Source organism: Barbus barbus, assembly GCF_936440315.1.
Source record: "Barbus barbus genome assembly, chromosome: 19".
Classification (NCBI taxonomy): domain Eukaryota; kingdom Metazoa; phylum Chordata; class Actinopteri; order Cypriniformes; family Cyprinidae; genus Barbus; species Barbus barbus.
This window is the reverse complement of record NC_136747.1, coordinates 9,311,363-9,333,711: the sequence shown is the minus strand read 5'-3', so window position 1 is coordinate 9,333,711 and position 22,349 is coordinate 9,311,363. Positions and strand designations below refer to the sequence as shown.

Below are 22,349 nucleotides of genomic sequence, written 5' to 3'. Positions count from 1 at the left end.
TTGACTGTTTGCTGTGTGACTGCATTCTGCTTCATTCTAGTAGCTAAAAATACACAATTTGGAAGGGTGTGATAAATAAAATGGACTGTTTAAGAAACAGGCCTATACATCGCTGAAAATTAGGCTATCCGTAAAAATAATAAAAAAAAAAATATATATATATAGCCTATATATTATTTGAAATCCGGCAACCAGAGCGCGAGCTACCAACACAAACAAGAACATGCTGCCTTTGAATGGAGAAGCGCGTGGCATGTGGGCGCGCAATGCTGTCTTTGTGTAGAAATAAATAACGCACAGCGCTGCGTATGTCTAATATTAATAAATGAGCGATAATTTTGTTTTTTTTAGAGAAATTACACTCATATAGCAATTTAATGTTGTAAGTAATAATTTACAGATGATTCATGCAAGTCAAAGCAAACGCTTGATTGTGAAAAACTGGATTTAACAATCCTTGGATTTAATCCGTGTTATCGCTCATAATCGAACATTAGAATTGCTTATCCTAACTTAGGCACCCCTGCCAAATTCTGCCTGCGATCTAGGAAAGGGGGAGTACATAATGCGCCTTTAAAACTAAGTTTGCAGTGTAGATGGAATGAGGTCAGACAGAAAGCTTCTCATTGCACGCGCCGATTATTATTAGATACTATATTCAGCCAATGGACAGCGACGGGGCGTGGCTTTGGCTAAGGATAGGCTAGTGACAACAGCTGATTGGCTGGATTCTCTTTCCTTTATACCTTCGGAAAAGGATAAATCCTTGTGAGGCGGTTTAGCAGAAGTATTGAAAGTTGTGAAGGGTGATAGGAAGCTCAGAGCATGAAAAAGTGCAGTCGTCTAAACCTACCGCATGGTCATACGACAAACTATGCTGAAGACACTTGTCCGTTTCCATTGAACGGCTTCAGATACTTCGCGTCCAGAGCGCACTCTGGGTTCGTTTTCAGTCGAACCGGCAGTTGAACGGCAGACTGTTGATTTGACGACATTGCCGGGACTTGACAGAGCTCCTGACGGGGATATGCGCCTTTGTGGAACCAAGAGTCAGTCAGCAGCAGCAGCAACTTTGTTTCCACACTGACTGAATCATATTGTGAAGAAGAAACTCTTAGCGCTCTCCAAGGGTTTCAAGCTGCAGCACGTGTAGGATTTTTGTGCGCAATTAAAAGTTAAGACTGTTAAGGCACAGACCTGGCTATGGTGGAGCAGACGCACATCAGCAACAACAGAGACGTGCTCCCCGGCGATTCCACTGATTCTGGGGAGATGGACCTTGACATGGACGCCTCCCCGACTCCCGGCTCTCCAAACTCGGCTGGGGATAAAATGGACATCGCCTGGTGCAAAACCCCATCGGGACACATCAAGAGGCCAATGAACGCATTCATGGTTTGGTCGCAGATAGAGAGGCGCAAGATTATGGAACAGTCGCCGGACATGCACAACGCGGAGATCTCCAAGAGACTCGGCAAGCGCTGGAAACTTTTGAAAGACAGCGACAAGATCCCCTTCATCCGCGAGGCCGAGCGTCTGCGGCTCAAGCACATGGCAGACTATCCTGACTACAAATATCGACCTCGGAAGAAGGTGAAGTCATCCAGCGGCAAGACTGGGGAGAAGGCGGAGCGCGTGAGCGGCAGCCCCGGCGCGAAGTCTGCCTCCAAAAAGAGCTCCAAAACTCTCAGCAGGACGCACAGAAAGTCCACGGCGCTTGAGCTGACCTCCCACTCCGTCCCCGCAGACCACCACACTCTCTACAAGTCCAGGTCCGCGTCCGCCGCCAAACAAATCCCCGAGAAACCAGCAAAGCGCGGGCATGCATTCGGGGGGTGCAGCTCCGATAGCAGCCCGCCCTCCGTCGCCGTGCCGGCCAGCCCCACTCTGAGCAGCTCGGCGGAATCCAGCGACCCGCTGAGCCTCTACGAGGACGGGCTTGCGAGCGGAAAGGAAGACGCGGAGCCCGCCGCGCGCTTCAAGTACACCCGCGCGCCGTCTCCGACGCCCTCCGCCTCGCACTCGTCCTCCTCGCAGTCGTCCTCATCGGATGAGGAGTTCGAGGACGAGCTGGCGGACCCCAGCCCCGGCTTTGACAGCTTCAGCACCTTTGGCACCGCGCCTCTGGACAGAGATTTGGAGTTCAACTTTGAGTCGGGCTCCGGCTCGCACTTTGAATTCCCCGACTACTGCACCCCAGAGGTGAGCGAGTTGATATTAGGGGACTGGCTCGAATCGACAATATCCAACTTGGTGTTCACTTATTGAGCGCTAGTAGTGAAGGGACAAATTGAAAAATGACTGGAGGGCTGCAAAATCCTCCGAGACGAGTCAGACGACGAGTCAACGACATGATTCCTCGTGTTTATCATGCATCAGAAACTGTGGGTTCTCATTATCCACTGACAAGAGTGCAGATGAAAGTGCTTAGCTTGCTCGTTTGGTGCTAGAAGGAGGCGCGCTTTGGACGCAGGCGAGAAGGGCATTGCGCGGTGGCGAGTTCACGCTGTGCGCCCTCCTTGACTTTTAAAAGGGACGATTTTAAACAGAAGACAAGTCTGGTCATATCCTTGTTTCGATGGAGGTACTGAATGGAGAGCAGTTTGCTCGCGCTTGAGGTTGTTTACCAGAATCGTGTGTTAGACCAGCATCGCATGCTTTCATTACGATATAAGGTTGTTGAGAAGCGTAACTGGTGTTGATTCATTGAAACTGAATGGCAACGCCACATGAGACGCAAAAACAAACACAATCACCAGCTTTCCTGTCGTCATGACATCAGGATTCAGACGCAACTCAGATGATTCGACTCTTTACACTACAAATCAGGACCAAAATTCATCCGAGGAGCGTTTTCTCTCTCTCTCCTTCTCTCTCTGCCTTTTACTTTTTCATCCTCGTAACTTTTCTGCGCTGGCATTTTTATATCGATGTATTTATAATGGCCAAACATTGCTCCTCTCTTCCCCTCCGTCACTTGTGTTCTAGTCAGTCTGTTGTGTGTATAGGCTACACATGCACATGTCCGTCTGTCTCGCGGAAGGGCTAGACTTGTTTCGTATTATTTAATTGATGACTTCTCACATGGAACGGAGATTAAATGTTTCATTATTTTCTGAGTGTATTTTTGTACAAAATCTATCGAGGGGGTGTCAATCGGTGAATATCGCTGTTTGGATTTCCGATTTTTAAAGCCAGGGGGTTGGGTTGTCTCCCAAATCTGCCCCCTAAACATGTTTACAGTGTCAATCCACAGGCTTCTTAAAGAGACAGTATCTGCATTTCAACGACCAATCGTCATTAGCCTACGATGCGCGCGCTGAGTGAGGTTGTATGTAGCTGCAGCAGCGACAGCTGCGATTTATCGCATCCTTATTGGGGATGCTGTACTTTTTGAATGCCAATTTCTTTGTGCTTTTATAATGACACGTTTCGGTTTGAACCACTGGATGGAATTACAGATACGGTCGAAATGCCTAATTCATAAACAATGAAGTACGTCTTCACTCCATAATTGTACAAGGATATTTAATCTTTTCTACTTGTTGGCTAAATGTAGCTAATTGTTTTAGTATATTATGGCATGGCGAATAGCATTTTGTATTTCTGAATTCAGGTTTATGTAGAGCAGTTGTGTTTAAGGCAGAGGATCAACATGAAGATTTCTATGTACATTGAGTGTAAAATAAGTAAAAGATTGCGTGTTTATGTCTGACGATGATATATCATGACAGGAACAAGAACATATATCTTTATACATCCCTATGTTTAAGAGTGTTGTTCATGACTTTTGGAATATATAGATATGTTTTATTGTTTCATTTTGTGCAATATGCTGTGTACAATATTGTTTTGTCTTGCCATACCATATCTCAACATTTGAGTAGTGGACTCAAAAGCCAGCCAATTGTGTCAAGTCACTGCCTGTCAGACCTCTGTACAGAACTTTGTCTTTTTCCAAGAAGGAAATAAAATCAGCTGGAACTGAACGTCAGTTGCACGACTCTTTGTCTTCATATTTTATTTCTTTTAATAGAATTCAACACTACACAAAACTAAAGAATAATTCTGCACCATGTGCATTTGAGACCAGTACTGCCCCACAAAGGAAAAACACAGTCATTTCGGCAACACTAAAACAGAAAATGGCTTCACCCATTTCTGATTGATTCAGTATCACACTCTGATTTACCACAAAGTAACCACAGGACAATTTATGGTCTACACACTTAAAAATACAAGTTCTTTACTGGGATCAAAGGTTCTCTTTCCTTTCCACAAAAGGTTCATAATAGTGGAAAAAGGTTCTTAATATTAAGTCATAAGTGTAATTTGTTTTTTAATTGAGATTTATGCATATTCTGAAAGCTGAATAAATACATCCATTGTTGTATGGTTTGTTAGGATAGGACAATATTTGGCCGAGATACAACTATTTGAACATCTGGAATCTGAGGGTGCAAAAAAATCAAAATACTGAGAAAATTGCCTTTAAAGTTGTCCAAATGAAGTTCTTAGCAATGCATATTACTAATCAAAAATTAGCTTTTGAAATATTTATGCTAGGAAATTTACAAAATATCTTCATGGAACATGATCTTTACTTAATATCCTAATGATTTTTGGCATAAAAGAAAAATTGATAATTTTGACCCATACAATGTTTTTTTTTTTTTTTTTGCTGTTGCCACAGATATTTGTACTGCAACCTTTGCACTGCAGAGCAATAAAGAAAAAGCTAAAAGGTCAATATTTGTACCTTATTTGCCCCTAAATGGTACATTAATATTTTAAATGTGCATATTAGTACCTAAAGTGTGCATATTAGTACCAAAATTGTTCATATTAATACCTTTTGAGAGCATACGACCCCAGTTTTATGCCTTTTTTTTCAGAGAGTGTATATGAGTGCTCAACAAGGTCATCTGTGTATCAGGATTTTGATGCTTTCTAGTCTAAAATAGCTGATAATTAATATTATTTATTAATACCACTTACACAGTCACCTGCACCAGCTCTGCTTTTGTATGTCACTCTATGCGAGACATATGAAGCGATGCATGGCCAAAAGATTGACAGTCAGGCCTATTCTGTTTCACCCCCCCCCCCCCACACACACACACATTTTTTTCCTTTCACAATCAGACACAGGCAAGTGGGTAAGCAGCTATCAGAGGCGATCCAGACATTACAAACATGCAATAATCACATTACATGCCTGCAATACGCCATGTTTACATGAGGGGAAAAAAAGAGATCAGATGGTTTGTCCGTGCCTCAAGAGCTGAGTGCTCCAGCAACTCTGAGTTTGAGTCATTATCTAGCATCATCCCGACTGATAGCGCAGGGTGTGAACCTAATGCCCTAGTCGAATGTGAGCACGGATGCACACTGCAGCAAGAGGGTCTAGACATGGGCTCTGTGGGGGAGGAGTGTGAGACAGATGAGATGTCTCTGCCGGGAGGCTACATTGGGGGCGCTCAAGTGGATTGTTCAGCAGGGATGACTGCTGAAACCAATTAATTCCTTCTGGGTGCACTGGTTTGTGTCGGGAACGGGGAGGGGGCTCTCGAAAGATTTTGTGTTAATCTGTTTACATCCCTCAAATGAGAAAAGAGACAGGAAGCCGTTTGAATACCACAGTTGTGCAAAGTTAAGATATGAATGTATCAGTCTGTCTAGCAGACTTGGATGATGGATTGTGTTGGGGTGCCGGCTGGAAGCTCATGTATCCATGTTTCTTGCAATGTACTGACTTGTTATCTGGAGTCAGTGACACAGGCAAAGTTTGAAGCTGTATATGTGTGTGTGTGTGTGTGTGTATGTATATATGTACATATACATATACATATACATATATATAGATATATACATACACGCAAATACACATACACAAATGTTGCATAATTACTTTAAATAAAAGGGATAATAAATATTGCATATTGTTATCATTTTTTTTAATCATTCTTAATTTTAGTTCTGCCCTGAAAAGCTATTTTACATAACATAAAACTTTTTTCAATATGATCAGTGTTGTACTTATTTTGCCTTCTGAGAAACATGTGAATATCTTCTGTAGCATCTGAAGTACAATAATAAATTAATAATAACCTCTTATTAAAAAATAAGAGCATGCAAACTTTTGAAGGGAGTCATTTTTAATCTTTTTTTAATATTCTATTTTGTCTTGTGAAATGTGTGAATTAGTCTATTCAGGGCAGTACTAAATAATCTTTAATGCATTTTTTAATGATCTTTTTTTTGTATGCGTGTGCATATATATATATATATATATATGTGTGTGTATAATCCATAATTCCTGCTTTATGTATTAAATAAAATTAATTAACAAGATCACACACACACACAAACACACACACACACACACACACACACTATGCATTAACAGAAGGCAGCACAGATGGTTCAAATTGGTGCACTTAGTGAGATTAGTAACATTTACACTTATCCACATACTATGGTTGGCACTACATGTCACTAATACAGTCCAATAAGCTGTCATAAATGTATATTTATCTATATAACCACCCTAAAGCAATTTACTAAAAAACAAGCCCTCAATACAGTAAGTGACCTTAAGTATATTCATTGATGTAGGCAGAAGGTGAATCATATTTCACATCTCTAAATATACTGTTAAGAAAAGATCCATGAGTGCTCTGTTATCAAATATATAGACAACAACAACAATATAATAGTAATAATAATAATAATAATAATTATTATTATTAAAAAAATAATTTAAAAACGTAGACAAATTTCACAAACGTATATAGGTGTAATTCCGTTAAGTGCATGGTATTGGACAAGGGGTGGGGTCATGGGTGAAAGGGGCGTGGTCAAGCGAGCTGTCTAGCACGTGCAGACAATGCACTATCATCAATAAAAACATACGGTCGCTGAAAGTTTTGCGCTTTTGGATTTTAACGACAAAACGGGATCACGCCTCAGTGGACTTTCACACGTTTTAAGATAAAACTCTTGGAGGAAAACTTCCTGACATAGGTAAATGATTTTGGAATATTTTAGCGGGAGTTTTGGTGCGTCTGCTCTCAACATTGAGCACAAAGGGGGAATGGAGTATTCCTTTGTTCATCATGTTATGAACTGACTGCTCACAAACTGCACTTGGCCACGCGACACTGGGATGAGAACTCAATAACTGAATGGAATATCAGTAACTTACTGGATGACTTCTCATAAACCTGGCCTGTTTGGGAATTTTATTTACTCATCACAATTAACACGAGGAATAATCAACAAAGAATGAACTCACGTGCATCTGGGTCCATCTGTCTTAAACCGTATTATCATATTAATTCGGTTTTTTATCATTAGAAATCAGGTTATTCATGTTTTGCCGAGAATTAGGTTAGCAACAGGTAGTCTAGTTGTTTTTTCAGTAATTTTGTGTAGCAGTTCTGATTATTATTATTATTATTATTATTTTTAAATGACAGTCTGCGTTGTATTACTTTTTTTTATTATATTTTGACATCTAGAATGGTTCCATCTGTAACTTGTGACAATAATTAAAGTATTTATATTTTTCGATTTATTTGTTATTATTGAAATATTCTTAAAGGTTATTATTATTATTTGAACATGTAATTTTAATCAGGAAAAAAATCCGAGAAAGGTGGAAACGGGTCATTTAAATATAAATGACCACAAAGTGAGTAACACTATCAGAAGGTGCAAATTCAAGTTTAATTGCAGACCAAATCTCTTATTGCTTAATAAAATGGTGAACTTTAATATATATTTTTTGGATGTTTTTTTTTTTTTTTTGCAATCCCCTTTTAAACATCAGGATCATAAAATAAATCACGTTGAGGTCACTGTTTGTACAGTACAGTATATGATGATGATTATGGGTGTTCTTGGTACTTAATAAAGTCATAAAATCCGTAGGTCACACTTGTTTAAGATTACGAAGAAGATTGTTGTTTTTCTTAGTTTTTCCACCCATGAAGTACACAGTAGCTATTTTAAAATTGATGGCACTGAGGCCTATGGATGCGTCACAATGAAAACAAGCTGTTCTGTTTAATAAGAAAAGAGTAATGTGCAATACAAAGAGAGAGAAATAAAAGCAAGTGTCAAAAGCCTTTCTAACCTTACTTTTCTTGGACTTTCTTGCAATTAATTTTAACCAGTTGATTTTTAAAGGATGTATGAAGTCCCCATAGGTGCCCTAACCACAGGTGTAGTTTATAATGATCTTTGAATGAAATTTGAATATGCATACTTTCATACTATAGTTGGTGAAAAACAGTATTTGAGAAGAGTACGAGTATCCAGTTGTAATAAAAAAAAGGCAAAAAGTATATTAATGTCCTACTACGGATGAAATTCAACACTGTGGTACAAAAGGCACAAAACCTATAAAAAGTACTAATATATGTGCTAATATGTACACAATGTATCTTTAAGTTAACCATATGCAACTTTTAGGGGTAAATAAGGTACAAAAGTGTACCTTTTGAAATGGTGCTGCACTAGTGACAGCTTTTGTACCTTTTTTTCTGAGAATGTATCCCATGAGGCCACGGGAGCGGGTTTGTGAATGACAGTGAAGCGACGCAACTGATGGTAGTATGTCACATGACAATGACGACACGAGTGATGAAGTACTTCTGAATTAAAATACACTACACGCATTAATTTAGCTCTTATTTAGAAGTAATTGGACTACTTATTCAAAAAAGTACCTACTTAGAGTGTATGCGATTTCACATGCAGCCAAAGTGTCCAAATACATTTTTTTTCCCCCCATCATGCACTGCATTTGTTCTTTGAGCAAACTGTTTAGAAGCCGTCTGCCGGGGTTTAGTGCTGTGTTTGTGTGTGTGAGAGCACAACAGACACGCTGTATTAATGTATGCCTGCTTAGGTTGCTACAGAGATGGCTGTGTTGCCTTGGGATGTTGAAATGTCTTGTTTTGACATGCCTTGTCTTCCATACAAAAAAAAAAATAGGAGAAAAAAAGACATTGCAGGCATCAGAAGACAGCACAGCTAATTAGTCACTTTTGTGCGGGAAGCGTGGTGAGATGATGTCACCGGCAGTGAAGTAATTACTACCCATAAATCATAGTGTGTGTGAGAGGTAGTGGTAGAGAAGCGAATGCTGCTGTTGGCAGCGCTATTGAACTCATGAGCCCACTTCTGTCTCCTTAGTGGAAAGGTAAATAGACACCTTCTTGCTCGCAGACGTACTTTAGGATGAGGCACATGAACCGAAAACGCTTCACCCCCACCACGGTTTCCAGTGTAGTTATGCATCTGTTCAGCACAAGGGTCTTTATTTCAGAAATTAATTTCAGATTTCAGAGGTTTTCTGGAGTAAAAGCGCTCCGGCTGCGCCGTGACATCAGGCATCATCCGCAGCATTAATTTTCTTCCCAGCATCACAGCGGTTGTTTTGGCACCCCCGTATGTTTTTAATAGTTTGGTATCTTAGGGCCTTGTCAAGATCTTGGTGGAGGCCTTTGAAATTAGACTGAGTTTCTGTCAGTGTATATGCTTTGATTTACTTTCTCCCCGTCTATCTCTCTCCACGCGGCCAAGAAAGCCTGATGTTTTACTGTCCCGAAACTGAGTGCGAATTTGCTGACGGTGCTAAATCGTGGGGATGCGCAGGCTGGGCTCCACAGGCTCTGCCCCAGCCGCACCACTTCTGAAGTTCTCCCGCGCTCTCATGTGACAAGCTGTCGGTTTATGACTGGGAGCAACTGGTATATGTTTGTCATGTTTATGTGCGGTTTGAATGCGCACATACGCTGAAGGGTAGCTTTGCGTCACGACTGCCCGCCGATGCTTTGTTCTGCGGGAGTTTGTTATAAATACAGCATGTTGTTTTGAAGTGGGGCTGCCCTGTGTTTCTCACACTTTTGTGCATTTTGAGAGCACATATGGGTCTTCATAGGGTTTTTCAATGGAGTTGACGGGGTTTCGTGAGTTTGTTGGTCTATTAAATGTTTGTTTATCATGCAGGGCCTAACTAGGGAGAAAAAGAAAGGAATCAGTGACTCAGTTGTGAGTTGCACGTGAACCTGGTGCTCTATTCACAGCTCGATGCAAATGCAGCACAGATATTTCTGTACTGTACTGTGAAGTCTTGTCTCCTCCTCTCTCTTCCCATCTTCTCTCATGCTTTCTCATCAGAAAATCCCTTTATGGTTCAGATCGGCACACGACATGCACAGCCTCCTCTCCTGCTGCTCTTCTTGCCTGTTTTCCATTGCTGCTCCTCACTCACACCCTGACACCTACATATTACTTCTGTTTTCTTGGATATGTTCCTCTGCTATTCCCTTTTCCTTATTAGTCGACTCCTGTGGAAAATGTAATTTGAGCTGAATGAGACAAATTTCTATGGTTTGGCACTTTGGCCGTTTTGTAGCTTGCGGGTTTGTGAGACTTCATACTTTTCTTCTCCTTTACAGTTTCCAGCAATTAATTCAGCTTGAACTGCTGTATTTAATGTCTGTACAAACTTTGTGCTGTACAAAACTGTAGTTGTAGGTGTACAATTTTATTTATTTATTTTATTTATTTTTTTTTTTTGATAATCTCCATACTTTTTGTAAGTATTTGATTACAAGTGATGATTTAGCAGTTATTTTTAGAGGGCTTTTAAAGCATTAAATGGACTAGTGTTGTTATTGTTAACCAGGGTTTTTTTCATTATTAGTGAGGTGTGTGTGTATATATATGTATGTGTGTGTGTGTATATATATATATATATATATATATATATATATATATATATATATATATATATATATATATATATATATATTATTCACACGTTCTCATTTTAGTAATTTAAATTCTTTATTTGTTTGAGAAATAAATGAATAGAATAATTTAATAAATTTTTTAAATATTGTTTCATTTAAAGTTTATTTCAAGTAATAAAAATAGGTTTATGGTTTTAGTTAACTATACATTATTTACAAAATTAAAAATTAAAGCTAAAAGTAACAAAAGCTGAAAATATAAAGATTAAAGGTAATATAAAATCTTAATAAATGCTATAACATTATACAAAATACTTTAACATTGAAATGAATTTTGGAAATAAATTGACAATTTGTCCCTGTCTGCTGCAATGAATTTCACAGCGTTGTTGCCAGGTGGCTAACTCAAAAACAATTGCAAGATTGACTGATTGATTTACTTATTGACTTATTTATTGATTTATGTGACTTATTTATTGATTTATTTTACTTATTTATTTGACTTATTGACTAACTGAATGGAATATAATTTTTTGTAGTTTCTTTTTTTTTTTGCAAAATGTATGCATTGCAGGGCTATATAGACGATTGAATCTAAAATATGAGATGTGAGAGGGTGTGAATTACAGATAAACAAAAAGGAAAAGACTTGCTGAAACTCTTTAGATTTTGTTAGTACAGAGCACATCTGTGAAAGCAATCACTGTATATTGCACTTGAGGATGAAGGTCAATGTCCTGTGACCGTTGGAGATTGGCTTCACTCACTGTGTGTGTGTGTTTAAGCAGTTCCACATGGTTCAGGGAAGATTGAATAATGCACTGGGACTACAGGAGACCCAGTCCCAGAGAGCCTTTCACATGGTGGAAAGAGACTAAAAATCTTCACTGCAATCTAAATTCACAGTTTACAGTAATCATCTCTGAGTACAGTATTGACAAGGAACTGAGCCGCCTAAACTGGAAGGCGAGAGACATTTTTCCCATGAGAAGATTTTAGTTAATGAGCGGTGGTTTCGAAAAGATGAGAAGACTCAGCACTCTGAGGCTGATTATGAGAGTACGATCTGAAACGAGAGCTTTGAGGTGGGCGGCACAAATGAGAGAGTGGCAGACCTTTGGAACATCTGCCAATGTGCCTGTGAATTATAGCAGATTCATTAGAGCAAGTAGGCGGAGGGTGTTTCTGAGTACTGACAGTTCACAATCCGCAGGAGGTCACGCCACTAGTGAGGGTGTGGATTGTTCGACACTCTTTCCTGACCCCATCCAGTCGGCTGGTGTGTGAGGCAACTTAAACCCAAATGTGCATTATTTCTTTACACTAAGGAAGGTTAAATGGGGTCAGAGCATTAATATGAGTTATAGCCATTACCTGGTTTGTTGGAAGCATCCCGGTCGTGACATGCAAAGTCTCTGAGACTTTCTGGCCATTAAGAACCACGTATCCGAGACTTATTACTCTTTCGGTTAGGGTTGGCGGAAAATCCTTGTCTTAGGACTTAAGCTATGTCATAAAGACAGCAGTGCGGCCCTTGTATGCTCATGCACCAAATACCCCATGTATGCAGTATATGGCATACAATGACTTTAATGCACATATTCTATGATGAGCACGTTTTTAATATCTGAATAACATCCCTAATGATATGAGGACAAATTAATAAAGGAAAAGGGGTAGTTAAATCTAAATTCACATATTTTACTCACCCTCATGTTGTTCCAAACCCATAAGACTTTGGTTCATCTTTGAAACACAAATTAATGAAACCTGAGATGTTACTGTCATTGAAAGTCCGGGTAACCAAAACTTAGAAGATACCAAAAAGGTTATAAAGGCATTGTAAAACGAATCCATATACATCAAGCAGTGTAATCCAAGTCTTGTGAAAATATGATATTCAAAATATATACATTTTTGTTTTGAAGTTGAACCTTAATATTATGGGTTTGGAACTATACTATATATAGTGCTGTTCAAAAGTGTGCACTCACATGGACAACATAATCAACAGATCTCATAATGTACTTTAATAGTGTGAAATGTCATATTTAAAAAAACAGGTCTGCTTCACATGTGGTGGATGGAAAAAATATGGGCCACATTCAACTGCAGTGTGAACGTACACTCTAAAAAAATTCACTGTTAAATTACAGTAAACTACTGGCAGCTAGATTCAACAGCTTAATGCTGTAATTTTACAGTGTACATACTGTAATCTGTTACAACAATTTATCACGGTAAAAAAAATTACAGTACCATGCTGTAGAAAATATAAGGTTTACAGTATAATACTGTCATTACACTGATATTTTAGTATTCCAACTGTAATTTAATACGCTCTTTATTACTGTAAAATGTATTAAAAGTACTGTAGAATGTGATCTTAACATTGTAACACTGCTAGAAGCTTAATTTTACATTTAAAATGTACATTCTAAAATTAAAAACAACTCACAATTACTTGAACACAAATTGCTCGGTCAAGAGATGGCTTTAAAACATTAGGCTTTTATTAAAGAATTATTAATGACACCGTTTCCACTTCACCAGTGAGACTGGACTGAACACAACAAAATGCTATGACATCTGGTTGCAGAACTTGTGACTTCACCTTACTAAATACTGTCCCACTGAAAGTTCATAAGGTTTTTATAAAACCTTGCCCTGTCTTCGACACCACCGTCACTTGGCTGACCTTTGTTTCCCTTTCGTGGTTCACACCAATGAAGTGCCTAAAATGTAGTAATAGAGAAATATGGGATGTTAGGTGTGGCAAGTAAAGATTAATTGGGGTCCTACTGTTTGAGAAAAAATAAAGAAAGAGAGGTGGGGTGGGAGGTAAAAAGACAGAACGACTATTTCTGAACAAAGCTGGGAAGAGGGGCAAACAAATCCAACTATTTACCTTTGAACAAACTCCAATGTCCTTGTAGCTTTCTCTTGGTTTTGTAAGTTGAAGACAGTAGCTGGCTTTCAATACTGATGATCTAACCTCCAATTGTGACTTCGTCACCAGCAACTGATGCAGACAACATTTATACATTACATTTATTCATTTAGCTGTTAGACAACAATAATAGTTAATGTTCAGAAACATTATGAAATATAGGCATCAGCAAAATAATCTTACTAGACTAACACAGACCATCTTTAAGGTTCTCCGACAGAATAAGAAAATTATTATGGTATAATGATAACTGTTAGCATAACTTTAGTGCACATTTCAATAAACCGCACAACAAATGGTAAAATAAAACCCAGTCTATCACAGATTTGACAAAAAAACTTAAATTAATGATCACATATACCATGGACATTTGATTAGATTGCAAAATAACAAAAGTTAAACTCGAATGAACAAGCTTGCTAATTAGCGGATTTGTTTACTGTTCACTGGATATGAAAATAAAACAATTGAATTGTTATTGGTAACTTAATTCAATAAAAATATATAACGGTTTGTAAATAATATCACCGTTACCTTAGTCGGCGAGTAGAAAAGCAAGCTGGTGAATGCGCCATCCATTTCGATGCTTGCAGCTCACAAAAATCTTTAATTCTGCTTATTCTTCTTTCTCTCGTTAATAAAGATCAGTAATTTTAAACTTGCATGAGTGCACTCCTCTTGAGTGTTAATGGGAGTTGATGCATCGTGGGTTTGCTCAGATGAGTAATGAGTGGGCTCAAGCAACAACATCACACGTCTGCCTAGACTAAAAAAAACTGTATTATACCGTTAAGACTGAAGAGTAGCTTGCTGTTAATATTTTATCATTTACAGTATTTAACTGTATTGACAGAACGGTACATTACTGTAGACAATTCCCTGTATTTTTACAGCTATTTTTTACAGTGTAGCCTTAGCAACTCTCTACTCGTATAAAGTAATTAAGCATTTTTATGTGTAAAAGTAACTGCTAAAGCTGTCACTTGTGAAGTCCAACGCTTGTAGTGGTCTGTCAGCGGAGCCTTTTACTTTGGAAATAATGGTCTTAAGCTCTTAGCCTCTAATTCATTAGTGGCACCTAATACCTTCAGTTGCTTCATCAATATTCACTAATTGGTTTTAAAACTTCTCATGGAGTCTGAGCTGGCAGTATTGGATGGAGTTGTTCTTCAGTCGACTTTAACATTTGTATTCCTAATGCTGCAGTTCCAACGACTTCTCTTAGGATCTGAAGACTGTTGGCGACATTTACCCTTTTCACTTGTCTTTTTTTAATTAATCCCTTTCTAGCTGTGGTGGGCCAAAGAGAATCCTGTCTCATTAAGTGTCTAAATTCATGTGGCAGACTTGTGCTTTTATAAAAGGTACCAGTCAAGGGTGTTAGAGTGGTGCACTGTGCTTCTTTTATTATTAGCAACTAATGCATCACTGTTGGCTTTTCAGTATGGTGTGTAATGACCATCTAACAGCCCATGTGCTCTGAAGTATGTGCAGTCATAGCTGATCGCTTACTAGCTAAGGGGGACAAACCCAGCTCTGCTTAAAACAAAGTTTACTTTAGCATTGATGAGGTTTGTGACCTCAAGGAACTCGGCCACACATTGAGTCTTAGACTTTCTGTGCTGTACCTTCAACCATTTTGTACACAAAGTTTATTGTGCCCCTCTAGGCAACTATTTAGAGATCAAAAAGTGACTTACTCAGCCTGGACAAATCCAGCTTAGTAGTTTGACCTGATCTATGAAAAATAATGAAATGTGGTGCTAGGCCATTAGTCATTTTGATGGAGTATGTTGACGTTGTACTATCTGTATCAGTGGTTTTCAGTCCTGCTCCTTCAGACTCTCAGCACCGCACATTTTGTATTTCTGTTATCTGACACTTTCAGGTCTGGTTTATGGAGATCTCCGCTAATAAAGTTATTGGAATCAGGTGTGTTTGTTAAAGACGACATAAAACGTGCCTGTTTACATCTGGGCACTTAATGTGTTTTTAGTGATTGAATATCTATATAATTTGTAAAAATGGTTCCATTTACATTTGGCCACATAAATGTGTCTCCGCAAAATGGATATAAATCCGATCTTCAATTCCCACACTATATGCAAATCAACAAATAACAAATAAAATGACTCTTTGTTTGCATATACACTAAAACAATAACAGTGATGTCCAGATTTTAAATGACAGCATGATTGACAACAGTTAATAACATGTGCGACATGTTCAAGGGAAACTTTGAAAAGGTTTCATAAACCTCACATTTCAGCCTTTAAATAAAGAAAAGGGTCAAAATGATAATTGATTAATACATTTTTATATTTATTTTATCTGCTCCATAAATAATTCTAGATACCTTATCCGAATTGTTTAAATGTGTAGAATAATAAGCTTGTTTTTAATCAGCCGGTCAAAATTTACAGCAGGGCATGCAAATTGTCAATTTTTTTTTTTTTTTGGCCAAATAAAAACTGCACACAAGCTGAATGTAAATGTAACTCTCTATAACGCCATATATATAGCATTTATACATCACATGTATGTATAATGATGACGTAGTCAAGTTAGTGATCACTCCGAAATCATACTGAACATATAACACACATCAGTGCTCTAGACTCATTCTTCCCAATTGTCGCACTTTTGCGACTAACTTTCTCAGTTGGTCGCACGAGCACATAATTTGGTCGCAATTTTTTTTTTCTTGATACAACATTTGATTAATCAATGCATGCTAATGAACTTTTATCATAGTTATATGGTAACGAAAGTGTTCAACATTCAACTCGTTCTTTTTCATCAGTATTATGTTGTTTAAATTGTGAACAGGAATTCCTTTTTCGCGCGTTTTCACTTTCAAATTCGCGATCTTGGTTTCACGTTTTATAAGAAAAGATAATTGTCTGTTTTGCTTATCTATACACCTTTCACTTTTTAAAACTAAAACAAAAGATGGATTCATTGTTGTTCTTAATTAAAAAGCACAACAACAAGAAAACAGTAGGCTTCAATGACAAACTAAAGACAAACTAACTGTCTTACATAACATTTATTAACAAAAACGAATAAGACGAGGCATGGCACAGGACACATCACACGCTGTAGGCGATTATATACCAACTAATAAATTACAGAATGTTTAGCAAACACTGATGAATCAAATAAATGATAATATAATAAAATGAAGGAAAGCCTCCATAGGGTAACGTGAGGTAAACAGCAAATATAACAAGCTTTTCAAAATGAAAAATCGCCCCTCTTCACGTGATCAGTGAAATCTGACTCAATGTACCGCGGCTCTGCAGCGTGCGCTGTACGAAGCAGACGCTTTGGAGCAGTGCAGGCCATGCACTCGCACAAGTGCGACCACGTCAAATTTTTACTCTCACATACTCAAAAAATGGTTGCAGTCTAGAGCCCTGCACATAGACCTAATATTTGAAAAGAAAAGCTAGCGTAGTTGAAAGTGTGGTCTGATTCCTAGCATGCACATTATCTTCTGTCATCAGACTGACTGGGCAGAAACACACAGACAAACTTTCACACTTGCAGCTTTGGAATTCAGCAAATAAAGTGTCATCTGGAAGCACACCCTGCAAAAAGCCTAAAGGCTTCCAGTCGTTCAAAAATTTTAAAATGTTGTTAATACTTTAATATAAAGTTCAAAATGACCCCATTTTGGAGCAGCTTTCTGAGGAGAAACTACAAAGAACCGGAGCCGTTGTATGATAAGTTGGCGTTTATTTTCCCAGCCAGTGGTTTGATGTATGGACTAGATGTTTGATGTATGTAGGTGGACATGTTCCTCATTAATTCTGAAGGTATTAAAACAGGCCCTAGTGAAGTATGATGAAAGTCACTGTACCCCCTTCCAGCCTGCGTGCAGATCCTAAAGCCGTCCAGTCTGGGGGTGGAATGCAACTTTTGGCAGCAGTAACAGTGGCCGCCTTTGACTAAACACACCGTGAACTGCTGCATCTCGCACAGTTGCGTTCCTTTCTGAAATATTTCGGTTCCAGTCAGTTGCCGTTGTCAAACATGATTATTGATACGCAGCTTTTATTTTCATTTCATTGCACTCTATACCTCCCCTTTTCCCTTAGACGTATGTTATCCATAAGGCGGTGCTCAAGCGGGGAGGTTGCTCGTTCAGCAAGGGTCCACACGAGTAATGATGCCTTGATGTTTTTCTTGGGCACTGACTTTAAACAAAAATACACAACCTTCTGCCCACCTCACACATGCAAGGAAAGGAGCACACCCACCTCCTCTCACTTTAGCACATGCACACTTCTCAGCATGCTACCGGTTTCATCTACCCCACGCTCATGGGTTTGATGCTAAACGAGGCTTACGTTTATATCTGGTTCTTTTCCTGTGACAGGTCGTAAAATAATCTGTGACTTAAAAGCACTCTGCTTTCTTCATTTCAGCCTCTCAGAAAGGTCTTGTTTCATAAGATGACTTGGTGGTAAAAGGAGACATCAACAAACATGGTAGCAACTGAGCCGAGGAGAAATTTTTATTCCTCAGATGTTGTGCTTTCATAGCTTAAGAGACTTAATGGGTTACTCTAAGTATTAACCTTGTCTCAGATGTTTCTTCTAAAATTCCTTAGGAGGAATAAAACGGATATAAATTAGATGCTGTATAGAGCTAAAAAAGTGGTTTTCATAATTTGTAATTTGAAAGTCTGAGAAATGTTTGTTCATATTGAACCTCTTGATTTCATATGACACATTGTGGGCAAATCTGAGCTTGGTTCGAGACATTGTTGGAAAAAAAAACTCTAGTGAAGAGTTACTGGGAATCATTTCTTCTCCATTTAATTAAATTTCTGTCTGACCAAGGACCTCCAGAAATGTTCTCCTTGCAAAGGATTCAATTCCTAAGATATACAGACATCTGTATGTTTTCATGTATAAAAGCGTATTCATGCAGTGTGTAAAACTATTTAGGTGTGATATTTTAATGATATTTATACAGTATTGTGACTTTTATATTGTTACTGTTCCGAAGCCAATACAAATTATTAAAATATTATCTGGAGTATATTTACTTTGTATGTGAAAAGTGTATCTTTTTTCACCCACTGTTAGAGTGAAATAAGATATCAAAACATTTTAAATGGTTCATTTGTTTTTTTTAGCTATTTGGAAACTAGTGCTGTCGATAGAGGAAAAATAGTGTCTAAAAAAAAGCTAAATGAAACCGTGACTCCAAATTCTGGGAATGTGCTAAAAAGAATGTTGAACTGTAATATTTTACTTTTATAAAAGTTTTTTTTAATAAATGACAATGTTTTAGTATATTTATAAAAATTTATTTATAATATATAAATCTTTTTTTTTTTTCTCAAATTATTTGTCGACCCCCAAACACCCCTTTGCTTTCCCTCAGCTTGAAATTATTTATGAATATACCCCCCATATGAGCTATTAAAAGAGGTCTAGTTTCTGATGTTTAATATGGGAGGATTTTTTTAAAGCACATGCTTTTGTTGTTGCGTATAGATAAATCACACTTCCTGTTTGTGAATGTGAGTTTGTGTGTGTGTGAGTATTTCACATATAGATCTGACCTTTACATAAATGTTTATTCATTGGCTCCCCTGCGAGTCCACACATATCAAAAGGCAGTGGGTAGATTAACTAAAACTAGTACAGTATTCCTGTTCTGTGCTTGCTTACTAGCCTTTCAGTCTATACATCTCTCTTTAGACACACTTGCTCCATCCTTTCCCATGACCACTCTCTATTCTTCCACCAAGATCACCTGCGTGGCTTGACACACCTGTGTGAGTGCTCTAGTGTTTGGTAGGTTGTTGTCATGGTAACTAGTGAGATATCTCACAGTGGAGGGCCACTTGATAGGATCGGCTAAAGTGGACCACCCTCAGGGCAGCATGTGAAAGACCTCATTGTGCCAGGAACCACAAGCAAATCTATTTCGCCCTGTGTGGCGGCCCCAGCTCAAAGCTGTGACTAAGCGGTCTGTACTTATTTTTTCTCTCTCTGTTCACATATACTTGTCTGAGGTGTATGGACTGAGTGTGTTTTTCTCTGTACAACCTAACTTCCTGTTCTTAGCATTGACTTTGTGTCAGTGCCTTTTAAAGAACACACTCAGGATCTGTGAGTGCCTTCCTGTCTCATTTAGACACTTAGGTCAGAAACATATTTAACACAGTGACGCAACTACAGATGCGATTGCTTAGCCAACTGGCAATCTGAAAGTGGTCTCCTTCAGATAAATTAGATTTTTAATGGCAATCAAGTCAAGTTCAAGCAGTAATTAACTCCTGATTATCATTTAATAATTTGTGGCTGAAATGCATAATGTACTAACCCAGAAATCTCTTTTTCCCCCTTTTTTTTTTTTTTATAGAGCAGCAGTTCAGTTGATTCAGTTCTGGGATTTTGAATCATTTGAATGTATTAAGTGCAGAAACAATTTCTATTTCAGAAATTGATAGTAAATTTCTCAATTACAAAGAAATGGGAAGTAACACATTGAATTAATAAGAAAAATGCATAGTATTAAAACTTTTTTTAGAATTTTTCTTTTTTTTTTAAAAGATTATTCAAATATTTGACTGATTAATTGAGTGAAACTTTCTGAAAGAAATATGTGACCCTGGACCACAAAGCCAGTCTTGAGTGTCAATTTTCCAAAACTGAGCTTTCCATTGTTGTATGGTTTGTTAGGATAGGACAATATTTGGTCGAGATGCAACTATTTGAAAATCTGGAATCTGAGGGTGCAAAAAAATCTAAATAGAGAAAATCGCCTTTAAAGTTGTCCAAATTAAGTTCTTAGCAATGCATATTACTAATCAAAAATGAATTTGATACATTTACGGTAAGAAATTTACAAAATATCGTCATGGAACATGATCTTTACTTAATATAGTAATGAATTTTGGTAAAAAAAAAAAAAGATAATTTTGACCCATACAATGTATTTTTGGCTATTGCTACAAATATACCCCAGTGACTTAAGACCGTCCAGGGTCACGTATAGTAACGCCAACATCAAGAGAGATAAGTGTCTTTTAATGCGCTATAAGTGAGTCATTAAATGATTCACTCAACATAACAGAATTGATCGAAATGTCTGTTATTATTGTAAACGTTTTGTGTTTTTAAATCAGGTGCGTTTAAACATCATTAGTATTTTACCACAAATGACAACAAAGTAGTCTTTTTTTTTTTTTTTTTTTTTTTCTCTCCAGTTTTCTGAAAATAGTGGTTAAGGAAGCATCTGTTCATAATGATGTGGATCAGCACTCCAGTAAAGTCACATCACCTTTATTAATAACTTTTATAACGCTTTATGCATTAAACTGCTTTAAAGCTAGCAGTTTTACAGTATTAACGTGGAAAAAAGTGTTAGTGTCACATTCAGTTAGAATTACAACTCGATTTTCTGCTATAAAGAAGCTCTGCATGTATTTGTATGGAATATGTATAACTGTATTTAAATGAATTGCAAAAGATGAATAATCAATCAAACAGCCTCGTGATTAATCTGCAAAATAATCAATGATTAGTTGATTAATTGTTGTAATAATCGCTAGACTAATCCTTTATCAAAATATTGTTGAGGTCATCATTTGATTCAAGTTTCAATTCAATATAGTAAAACTTTCAAATTTGTTTAGCATATTTGATTTCTGGATGATCAGTGTGAGTCTCAATTTTTTCATAATCTAGTTAAAATGTACTTGTGATCTTTTGTCAAATCTTACATTTTATTAAATTAAAACAATAAGACACTACAGTGCTTTTACCAACCAAGTTAAACCAGTATCAACATGGCTGAGGCTTCATTGGGAAAAGTCTAGTGGATGAGAACGATTTGTTCACAAACAAAAAGCTACTAGCTGAAATAGTGCCAGTGTGAAAGCAGAACTGCAGTCATGCTGCTGCTTTACTTATTGCTTGTGCATGTGGTGTAAAACAGGCCTTCGACTGTCCTCACACGTGCTTTCATTTATTATCCTCATTTCCTTGCCTTCTCTGTTTCTTTTTCTTTCTCCCACCATCTCAGTCTTTCTCTCTCCCGCCTCTAGGGTGTTAAATGAAGAACTTTTGATGTGTGTTTAACTCAAAGATGGCAGGCAGCTGGCAAGAGCTTCAAATCATGTGGCTTTTTTATCCCTTTGCAGCTGCTTGCAGGATTACAGCAACTAAAGAGCAATGGATACACAGCAGTTGTGCAGAGTGAGCAGTGATGGACAGATTGTTTAGATGGAAAGTACATTAGAAAAATATTGTTGGCACACAGACTGCAGACAATACTTTGTAAAAATAGCTTGGCACCCATATGCTTATTCCTACGTAAATCGGGTCTCTTAGCTTATGCAGTTAAACTTTATGAAACTGAATTATATTTAGCTTTATTTGTAATCATAATGTGCTTTTGATACTTAAAGATGGCTAATTAATTAGCTTGATTATGAGGTCAAGTGGTCTTGTTATGCACTCACAGGCTGTGTGAAGGAACTTTGAGAATGTGCTTCTCCTACTGTGTGGCGGCACGATCTGTGAACGAGAAACCTTAGTGCTGAGATTCCTGCATCAGTCGCTGTAAAGAGCCGCTTTACTGCTGAGGGCTGGGAATGCATC

General features: G+C 37.9%; 2 protein-coding genes across 3 annotated transcripts in view; both read left to right on the top strand.

Annotated features, from left to right (window-relative positions):
• Positions 1–792: 792 nt before the first annotated feature.
• LOC306885598 (transcription factor SOX-4-like) lies at positions 793–3,993 on the top strand. The gene has a single exon (XM_079442243.1). It carries the CDS (start codon positions 1,204–1,206, stop codon positions 2,266–2,268), a length of 1,065 nt encoding a protein of 354 aa, XP_079298369.1. The 5' UTR covers positions 793–1,203; the 3' UTR covers positions 2,269–3,993.
• A 2,848-nt stretch (positions 3,994–6,841) lies between these two features.
• LOC306884870 (neurensin-1-like) overlaps positions 6,842–22,349 on the top strand; it is a 181,138-nt gene continuing 165,630 nt past the window's right edge. The window contains exon 1 of one of the 2 annotated variants that reach the window (XR_013785491.1): positions 6,842–7,026. The gene's annotated coding sequence lies outside the window, so the exon portion shown is untranslated. The remainder of the gene's footprint in view (positions 7,027–22,349) is intronic. The other variant, XM_079441098.1, reaches the window with a different exon arrangement.

Coding starts and splice junctions, on each gene's coding strand:
- LOC306885598 (XM_079442243.1), top strand. CDS start 1,204: ATGGTGGAGCAGACGCACATCAGCAACAACAGAGACGTGCTCCCCGGC.